This window comes from Myotis myotis, unplaced genomic scaffold, assembly GCF_014108235.1.
Source record: "Myotis myotis isolate mMyoMyo1 unplaced genomic scaffold, mMyoMyo1.p scaffold_m19_p_2, whole genome shotgun sequence".
Lineage (NCBI taxonomy): Eukaryota > Metazoa > Chordata > Mammalia > Chiroptera > Vespertilionidae > Myotis > Myotis myotis.
In genome coordinates, this window is record NW_023416324.1 from 47,818,310 (window position 1) to 47,827,991 (window position 9,682).

Below are 9,682 nucleotides of genomic sequence, written 5' to 3' on the forward strand. Positions count from 1 at the left end.
CAATCAGCTCTACCCTGAGTGTGACTGGGGGTGGCATCACAACCTCCTGATCCACCCTGCTCTGTGCATGACAGGGGGTGGCGCCGCAACCTTCCCATCGACCCTGCCTTGAGTGTGACTGGGCGGTGCCCAACCCCCCAATCAGCCCTACCCTGAGCGTGACTGGGGGTGGCATTGCAACCTCCTGATCCACCCTGCTCTGTGCATGACAGGGTGCAGCGCCCCAACTCCCCAGTCGGCCCTGCTCTGAGCCTGACCAGGGGCTGCAGGGCAGGCACCTAGGGATTGGGCCTGCCCTCTGCCATCGGGAGCAGGCCTAAGCCAGCAGGTCGTTATTTCCTGAGGGGTCCCAGGCTGTGAGAGAGCACAAGTGGGGCTGAGGGACCCCCCTTCCCCCTCCCCCCGAAGTGCACAAATTTTTGTGCACTGGGCCTCTAGTATATTAATACGAGTTGTGCATTATCATCAGCATCCATATTAGGATGTTTTCATCATGGTCAAGAGATTTTTGTGGTGTCTTTTAAGCCACAGTAAGAACTTTGGCTTTTACACTAAGTAAAAAAAAAGCGATCTCTTCTTGTATATTAGAAAGGAAAGGTATTCTGATTGCATCCTACTTCTGTTGGCTGCATTTTTTGGTAAGTTTGGTAAATTTGGGTCAGAGAATGGACTGTGATTTGACTTGCTATCCAATAGTCATTTTGGCTGCTGGAGGTGGGGGGGAAAGGGCAGAAGCAGAGAGAGAGAAACCAGTTGTTGCAGTTATTCAGGGGGAGATGATGGTGGTGGTGGCAGCCCTGAGAAATGGTTGAATTATTTTACATTTTGAAATAAACTGATAGGATTTGCTGATGGACTGGATGTGGGTTGTGAAGGAAAGAAGTAAAGGAAGACACCATGGTTTGGGGACTGAGCAATGGGAAGAATGGAGTTGCCATTGACCTACAAGAGGACAGTGAGGAGGCAAACCTTTGTCATTTCAAGTTTGAGGTGCTTATTGTACATTGAGACAGAGATGATGACTAAGCCTCTGCTTCAGAAGAGATGACTGAACAGATTAGAAATATACTTGGGAGTCATCAGCATATAAAAAATATTTAAGGCCATGAGAGTGGATGAGGTCACCTAGAGAGTGAGTATAGATAGAGAAGAAGTCCAAGGACTGAGCTGCTGAAAGTTGGGAAAAAGAAAACATTGTAATACATGACTAAAAAGAATCAAGTCTGCTGTTTCAGAGATAGAAACTTGAAAAATCTATTCAAGGTCCCAGAACAAACTATCAATGAACAATTACCAACTCAGACTACCTGCCTTCTTCATCAGTGATTAACCCACCAAGTAGAGACATTCACAGAAAGAACTATGTACAAGGCTTCTGACACACAATGAACTCAGGGGTGGAGGGGAAGAATGGGAAGAGGAGGTCTTTGAAAAATGTCCTAGTGAGTCTCTTTATTTGACACCTCCACTGGCTGGCCCCTGAATAACTGGTGAAATGTAAGCAGCTGATGGAAACACAGGTGGCTAGCCTAAAGCTCAGTGCAATACCATGACTCCACTGCTATGAATATTAATAGCTGAAGAAAATTTCCATAGAGTAAGGTTTTATTGAACACACAACAAAATGGTATTAAGGGGACTATATTAGGTTTTGGATGTTCCAAAAAATCACTACAAATTTAGTGGTTTAAAACAACAGTAAGCCATGGCTGGGTGTGGCTCCAATTGGTTGAGTGTCATCCTTTGCACTGAAAGGTTCCTGGTTCAATTCCTGATCAGGGCACATGCCTGGGTTGTAGGCTCAATAGGGGGCATGTAGGAGGCAGCTGATTGATATTACCCTCTCACATTGAAGTTTCTCTCTCTAAAAATCATATATATATGATTAAAACAACACTCATTTATTATCTCACAGTTTCTGCAGGTCAGAAATCCAGGCATAACTTAGCTGGGTTCTCTTCTCAGGGCTTCACAAGGCTAAAATCAATGTTGCCCAGGCTCATCTGAAGGCTTGACTTGGGAAGGAACTATTTCTAAGTTCCCTTGTGTTGTTACAAAATTAATTCCTTGCAGCTGTAGAATTATTTGAAGTTTGCTTCTTGAAAGCCACCAATGGAGAGACTCTCTGATGCCTATAGTCTCTTTTCAGAGAAGGCCTAGACTTTTTTCTAAAGGTCTTTCTGATTAGGTCAGGCCAACCTAGCATAATCCTCCTCTGGATTAACTCAAAGTCAACTGATTACGGACCTTAATCACATCTGCAAAATTTTTTAACCTTTGCCATTAAATGTGATAGCCCAACATCATTTGCATATTCTCTTAGACCAGTGGTCGACAAACTGGCCCCTTGAGTGTGGCTCTTCCACAAAATACTATGTGCGGGCATGCACGTACAGTGCAATTGAAACTTCGTGGCCCATGCCACAGGGCCAAAGAGCCGCATGTGGCTCGAAAGCCGCGGTTTGCCGACCACTGTCTTAGACATAGGCATGGGTTCTGCCCACACTCAAGGGAAGATTATGCAGAGTTTAATACCAGTTGTTACAGATCATTGAGGTCATCCTAGAATTTGCCCACCCCAGTATGGTCCAAGAAACTAAACATTTATGTTAAATTCAAATAGAAGTATTGATCCTAAGAAATGACACATTTTTAAGTGATGGTAAATCTTGTCTGAATAATCTTCTCTGAGGAAAAGAAAAAAAAAAGGAAATAGAGGGAAAATCAGAGCTGGCCTTTAGAAAATAACTTCACCAGACTTACGCACACAAAAATATTACATCAGGAACCTTATAGTTTTTAACAATAAAATACAATATAATACAGTAGGTAGTAGATGAATCTGTCATAGTCTCATTTCCTTGCATGTGAACAATGGTCTAATCCTATCTAATAAAGAGGGAATATGCTAATTGACCCTCACACCATTGCAAAGATGGCAGCGCCCATAGTCAATAAGGAGGGAATATGCTAATTGACTGCCCCACCCTCAAAGATGGCAGTTCCCAGTCCCCTCAGCCCCCAGCCTCCCAGGGCCAGCCCAAGTCGCAGGCAAGCCTCAGATGGCGGCTGCCCAGCCGCCCAGGGCCACACGAGGCTCAGGTAACCAGGGCCGGCTGAGGCTTGCACTGCCGGCAGTGGCAGCAGCAGAGGTGTGATGGGGTGTCACCTTCCCCTGAGGGCTCCCAGACTGTGAGAGGGGGCAGGCCAGGCTGAGGGACCCCTCCACCCCATGCATGAATTTTCATGCACTGGGCTTCTAGTATTGAAATAATAAGCATAAAATTTCTTTCAGATGTTAAAGGATTGACTAATTTTCGAAAGAGAGAAAAGTTGCCATTCAATACTATACAATACATAAGAATATATGTATGCTACAAGTGAAGAAAATATTCAAAGAGAGTAGCAGTGCTAAAGTAGTTTAACAATCTTAAGTACATATTTCCATCTCACTTCCAATAACTATTTGGCATCCTTACAAATATCCTTAGAAGGTCATTCAAGTCCTGTGCACTTGAAGTTCCTAGGAGCTACCTGGGGTAGTTTTAAAAATAATTTCGCATATAGAGTTATTTTATATGTGTATATAAAATACTGATCTAGGGCAGTTCCTCTGATTTATCATTAGATCCCAACTTCCCCTAGGACTAATAAGCATTTATGAAATGATCATCTCTGATCATCCTAATGTGTAATGCAAGGTAACTGTAGCTAAATGCAGCTTCTACTCCCAGCTATGAGGACCAACTTTGCAGACAATCACTGATGAAACATCCTAGATAGACTCAGCAATGAGGCAAAATGATGTAAGCTATCTGAGTCGGAAAGTATAACAAGTGACTGTGAATACTGGAAGACTAGGCTTATCTCACAGAGAACAACTCTTGAACAAATCATTTTCACATGAACCCAAATATAACATGCAGTATACTTTTTTGAGTGAAAGACTAGGCCTATATTAGAAGTAACCATTTTATGCCACATGTTTATTGCATATTATTTTACTTGGGTGGAGCATTATTAGAGCTGTGGTTCATTTGAATTGCCATAAACAATATGTGGGGTTTTACTCTCCTACAGTTTCTGTTCAGATGACTAAAGTCATGGGACTTTCAGCATAGCTAGCTGATGACATTGCATACTATTTTGTCCCCAAATCCAGATCAAGCATAGACATACCAATCGGATGATAAGCTCTTTAAAGGCAGAGGTCCAGGAATTGCACAGTTCTTGGTACATAGGGAGAAATCAAAGGTTTTTCAGACTTATGTTAAATATGAAATATATTAGAATTCATGCAATGCGCAGGGAGGCGGAATTCTGAGGTCTTGTTTAACTCTCAGATGCTATTCAGCTCCATAAACACTGACTATGCTTCCACGAAATGCAGAAATTGTGCGAGGTGCTGAGAACACCCAGTTGGTAAAGTCACAGTCCCTGCTATCAAGAAACTAACAGATTTCCTCATTCTTTGTCAGTTTGCTGTGATCACATTTTCTTCCAAAGAACCTCAAAGAAATGCCCTGTGGATAGAAACTTGGAGTTCCACAGAACACACAATTCAACAATCTCCAAATGATGACTCAGGCCAGATTGTGTAATTCAGGTTTTGTTTGCAAAACTGAAAGCGCTCAGCACTTACCTAAATTTCAAGTTTAAGTAATTTTTAAACAAAGACATTATGTGTTAGGATTTAAGGTATAGATATGAAATACACAAGCACCCTTGGATAAAATTATGAATTAGCCACTACCATTCCTTTACTCAAGCATTGTCCCTTGCTGACAATGCAGTTAGTGATTAAGTACAAAATAACAGCTCAAATAAATGAGCCAGAAAACTGACCTATCACTTTTCTTTTCCATTAAATTAAGACCAAGAGACCTGGAGAATATTTTGTTCAGAATGATATAAAAACTCCCATGTACCTTTGCAAAAAATTACTTCTGTGACCTTTGACTATAGAATAACCTTAGTAATGCAAGCACTGTTTTGAATGCAAACATAGGAGGGCATTTTCACCACTTTTGGTGACTTCAGGAGGTTTAAGACATGTTTTTTCATTTATTGCATAAACTCATAAAACAAAGGAAAGAACTTTCAGCCTATTCAGTGAAAGTCTGTACATTAAAGTTTGCTTTTCGAAAATATGCCACTACTGCTTACTTTCCACCCACAGGTTGCCATTATCTCAAAGGTGAAATTTTAGCATATGACTAAAGGTCCTATAGCTGCAGCTTCATGATTCAACATCTAACATCAATATTTCAGAGTGAGATCACAGGCTCGCTGTGGAAGGTAGTGACATACTTGCCTGATGCAAGAAAGCTTAGGGCATATTGAGAGCATTTTGAATTTAGACTGTGGCTTGTGTGGGTGTCAGACATTTGTCTCGTAGCTAGTGGGGGTGTAGAAGGATCCCACCTTGGGAAAGGCTCTCTGAGAGGTGAATTTGGGTTGTAAGGCTAGGATATCACACGTGTGGTAACCAACTCCTCCTGAGCATGGTTTTCCAGACTTACCCTGGGCAGGTGGGAAGCCCTTCTGCTTTCTGTGGAAAAGATTCCAACTTGGTTCCCGGCCACCACCAAACACAAATGTGTTGATTTTTCTTTTTTGAGCTCCCAACCCTTGCAACCTTCCAAAAATAAATCAAACCAGCCATCAGGGCACCAAAATAATACTACTGGTAGTAAGCAGCTTTGCCTAGGCTTTCATAAACAACACTTCTGAGGTAAACTTTGCCCCAGAGGTCTGGACACATTCTTTTTATGTAACCTGCTTAGTAATAATTACTAGACTTGGGTGCATTAACCCTGAAAATAGATTTTAATAGCAACCCCTAAAAACAAAAGACATGAAACTACAATAAAAAAAATGTGCACCAACTAGAAAAACACTTGGCAGCCTGCTCCAGCCCAAGCTGAAGACAACAACCTCTCCCCACTCCCCTCCAAGGCAAAGAACTCCTGTCCTGCAAACCCGGCCAAAGGGATAAGAGCCAGCTCCAGGCCCCGCCCTCCGTAACCCAGCCCCGCCCCCGCACCGGGCTAGCTTCCGCGCAGCTCCTCCCCCTTCCGCTCCTCAGCCTTGTTCCAGGAGCTGGGGTCAAATTGTCTCCAATGCTGATTTGCATAGCCCAATGGCCGCGCTTATGCAAATGAGGCTGGAGGTGGTTGGCTGGGGGTTGGCAGGATAACTCTCGTACGCGGGGGCCTTTGTCCTTCAGTGGCTGTGAGGCAGCTGAGGTGTAGGTTGCGCGGCTCTTGGTGGGGCTGAGTGTGGAGCCCGGCGGTGACGGGCGAACGATCCAGGCGGGAGGGCCGGACTGCGCGGTGGCGGCGGGCGCTGGAGGAGCCTGTGAGGGAGTACCGAGCCGGCGCCCGCGCGCCCTAGGGTGCAAGAGCTGCCCCGCCGCTCTCTCTCTGTGGGGGACCTGCAGTTGCAATATGACTTTGGAGGAATTCTCTGCTGGAGAGCAAAAGACCGAAAGGTAAGGCGGCCGGAGCCTCTCCCGGAACTCTGGCCCGCTGTGCACCCCAGTGCTGCCGGGCTGTGGGAGGCTTGCGGTGGGGTGAGCTTGCAAAAGTTTGCACAGAGTACCTCTCGTCTTTCTTCCTCGGGGACCCTCCCAGGGGTGCCCGCGGACGAAAAGAGCGTGCCCCTCCCCAACCCGGCTGAGCCCTTCTGAGCCCTTGCAAAGGGTAGAAGGACCCTCCTTGCCGGTGCGGCGCCTGCAGCTGGCATCCTGTGTCAGCGCCCGGCGCCAGGGACCGGCTGCGCCCTCGGGGGAGGGTGGTGGGTGGCACTCTTGGGGCTTCTCCCGGGACTCCCAGCTTCTACGGGTCATGAATGGTGAGGGGGTCGGGGGTTTGCAGAAAGCTGAGGTGCGCAGTGGCTCATGCACTCCCGAGGGAGGGTCGCGGTGCAGGGAGAGCGGGCGGCCACAGCCCCGAGGGGCCGGGACTGACGGGACCCCTTTCTCTGGCCGGCATTGCAGGATGGATAAGGTGGGGGATGCCCTGGAGGAAGTGCTGAGCAAAGCCCTGAGTCAGCGCACCATCACGGTCGGGGTGTACGAGGCGGCTAAGCTGCTCAATGTGTAAGTGGGGCCCTCGCGCGTCCTTCCTGGCACCCCCTCCCACCCGACCCCGGGAGGTCGCGCGCGCGGGCCGGCCCTCGCCCTGCAGCGTCGCTTCCTGCTGTTTTTCATCTGCGGGTGGGTGTCTGCCCCAGGGGGAGCGAGCGGATCGGGGCGTGACCCCCGGGACCTGGGCGGGTGTTGCGGGCACCCACCAGGGCTGGTGGTGCCTCTGCGCTCACCTGCCCCACCCGCTGCCCGCAGCGACCCGGACAACGTGGTGCTTTGCCTGCTGGCCGCCGACGAGGACGACGACAGGGATGTGGCACTGCAGATCCACTTCACCCTAATCCAGGCGTTCTGCTGCGAGAACGACATCAACATCCTGCGCGTCAGCAACCCGGGCCGCCTGGCCAAGCTCCTGCTGCTGGAGACCGACGCCAGCCCGGGGGCCAGCGAGGGCGCCGAGCAGCCCCCGGACCTGCACTGCGTGCTGGTGACGGTGAGGGAGAAGGGGTCTCCGTGCTGGTCGGGGTTAGCGTCCTGGAACTCAGGGCGCCAGGCCTGAGAGTGGCCAGACTGCAGAGTGGAATGGGTGGGGGTCAAGAGCGTGGCTGCCTTTGCCCCATTAGCGTGTGGCTGGACTTTCAGCCGAGATGTGCCAGTTTCATCATCAGGATTTTCTCTGGTACAGAACATGTCTAAGCACGTTGAAGGCTGCCAGCAGCGGAAGAGATCCTTGTGAGTCAGCACTGTCAGCCCAGCTACTCCCTACCTACATCTGCACCACCTCCCGTGACTAATTCCTTTAGCAGGGCAGATTAGATAAAGCCAAATAAATTCCTGGCTCACTCTCATTAAGGAGTAAGCTTCATTCTCTACCAGTCAAAGCTAAAAATAGAAATGGTGTAGGAGACAGACCTAATTAATTCCCTAGAAATGCATGAAGAGGATAGTGGAAATTTTTTCTTTGCAATCTTGCATTTTTTTTTTTTTATGGAGCTTTTGTTTTCCTGATTAAAAAAAACAACCCAACCTTTGGTAGGTAGATAACTTGTGGTTGCAGAGGTCCATGTGATAGCTTTGCCTCCTACATTTTACTACTTTTTGGCTGCCTCATTTTGTTACTGAAAAATACTACTCTGTCTTTTGGGAGGATAACAGGTGGCAATTCTAGTGAACTGCTATGCAGCTCTCAACTCACTGTGAGCACAGCATGGAAATATTTCTCAGTTGTTTCATTCAGGTCTCTGCCACAGTATAAGTTTGGTAAGACAGACCTGTGAATGATACTCACATGCAAAACTGAATAAATATTGTCATGCAAACATATGCATATGGCTCAGTGGATTGCATTAGTTCAAACTTTGCAGAGTATAGTTTAGTACACAATTACCCTTAGTGGTTTTGCAGGAAACCCAATGACTTGGAAGAAATTTTGTTTTTTATGGTTGTAACTGGTCTTCATGTCACACAGCCAAAGTATAGAATGTTCACGTGTCTTCCCCTCAACAGTAGTGTAATTATTAGCAAATGCTGAATCTTTAATAGTAAATTTATTTTTCTAAATTTGATCCTAGAATCCACATTCATCGCAATGGAAGGATCCCGCCTTAAGTCAACTTATTTGCTTTTGCCGGGAAAGTCGCTACATGGATCAGTGGGTTCCAGTAATTAATCTTCCTGAACGGTGATGGCATCTGAATGAAAATAACTGAACCAAATTGCACTGAAGTTTTGAAATACCTTTGTAGTTACTCAAGCAGTTACTCCCTACACTGATGCAAGGATTACAGAAACTGATGTCAAGGGGCTGAGTTCAACTACAAGCTCTGGGGGCCCAGAGTTAGATGACTTTGCAGATGGAAAGAGGTGAAAATGAAGAAGGAAACTGTGTTGAAACAGAAATGCAAGTCAAAAGGAACAAAAATTGCAAAGAACCACGCAGGAAGGAAAACAAACTATGTATTAATTTAGGATGGTTGAGTTACATTTAATTAAACCAAATATGCTTTGTTAAAGTTTAAATGTGCAGCAGTTGTTTGGGTATTTTGGGTTTATATGCCTGCAAGTAAAAGAAAAGCAGAAAGGGTTAATCATATTTTAAAACCATATTTTATTGTATTTTGATGAGATGTTAAATTCTCAAAGTTTTATTATAAATTGTACTAAGTTATTTTGACATGAAAGGTTATTTATGCTATAAAATTTTTGAAACAATACCTACAATAAACTGGTATGGAATAATTGCATTATTCCTTAAGGTGTGCTTTTGTTTCTTTTAACTTGGACTTTATTTTTAAAAAGCTTTTTAATATGAAAAAAAATTAAAATTTCTGAAATCATATGTATAATATGTGTGTGTCTATATATAGAAGGCCAGTATCTGTGTATATATGCATGTATATGTTTTTTTTTTTTTCTACTTTTTAAACACTTGGGCTGGACATGGGAGCATCCTTTGATTTTTTATTCTTTATTTAACAGACATTTTTCTGATGCCCTACTCTACACTATGCACAGTCAGAAAATGAAGAGGAGTTGGGTTTGCAGTTAGGAAAAAGAAGTATTAAAGCTTGTTCAAAGATTTAAGTGCTACAA

At 45.3% G+C, this 9,682-nt stretch overlaps 1 protein-coding gene across 3 annotated transcripts; it reads left to right on the plus strand.

Annotated features, from left to right (window-relative positions):
- The first annotated feature begins 6,208 nt into the window (after positions 1–6,208).
- On the plus strand, positions 6,209–9,426 carry GADD45A (growth arrest and DNA damage inducible alpha). 3 transcript variants are annotated; one of them, XM_036350415.1, is made up of 5 exons: positions 6,209–6,493; positions 7,001–7,102; positions 7,346–7,583; positions 7,776–7,822; positions 8,662–9,426. In XM_036350415.1, exons 1-5 carry the CDS (start codon positions 6,450–6,452, stop codon positions 8,696–8,698), a joined length of 468 nt encoding a protein of 155 aa, XP_036206308.1. In that variant the 5' UTR covers positions 6,209–6,449; the 3' UTR covers positions 8,699–9,426. The 3 variants fall into 3 exon arrangements, 2 of the variants coding, with proteins under 2 accessions (XP_036206308.1, XP_036206307.1); XR_004974111.1 differs by having other exon boundaries at positions 6,210–6,493; positions 7,346–7,822; positions 8,662–8,764; XM_036350414.1 differs by lacking the exon at positions 7,776–7,822 and having other exon boundaries at positions 6,213–6,493.
- The last annotated feature ends 256 nt before the right edge of the window (positions 9,427–9,682 follow it).

What these genes read in the sequence shown, in the direction of transcription:
- GADD45A (XM_036350414.1), top strand. Translation starts at nt 6,450, where the DNA reads ATGACTTTGGAGGAATTCTCTGCTGGAGAGCAAAAGACCGAAAG. An exon ending in GGAGAGCAAAAGACCGAAAG is followed by an intron (nt 6,494 to 7,000) that starts GTAAGGCGGCCG and finishes CCGGCATTGCAG; the next exon opens with GATGGATAAGGTGGGGGATG. An exon ending in GCGGCTAAGCTGCTCAATGT is followed by an intron (nt 7,103 to 7,345) that starts GTAAGTGGGGCC and finishes CGCTGCCCGCAG; the next exon opens with CGACCCGGACAACGTGGTGC.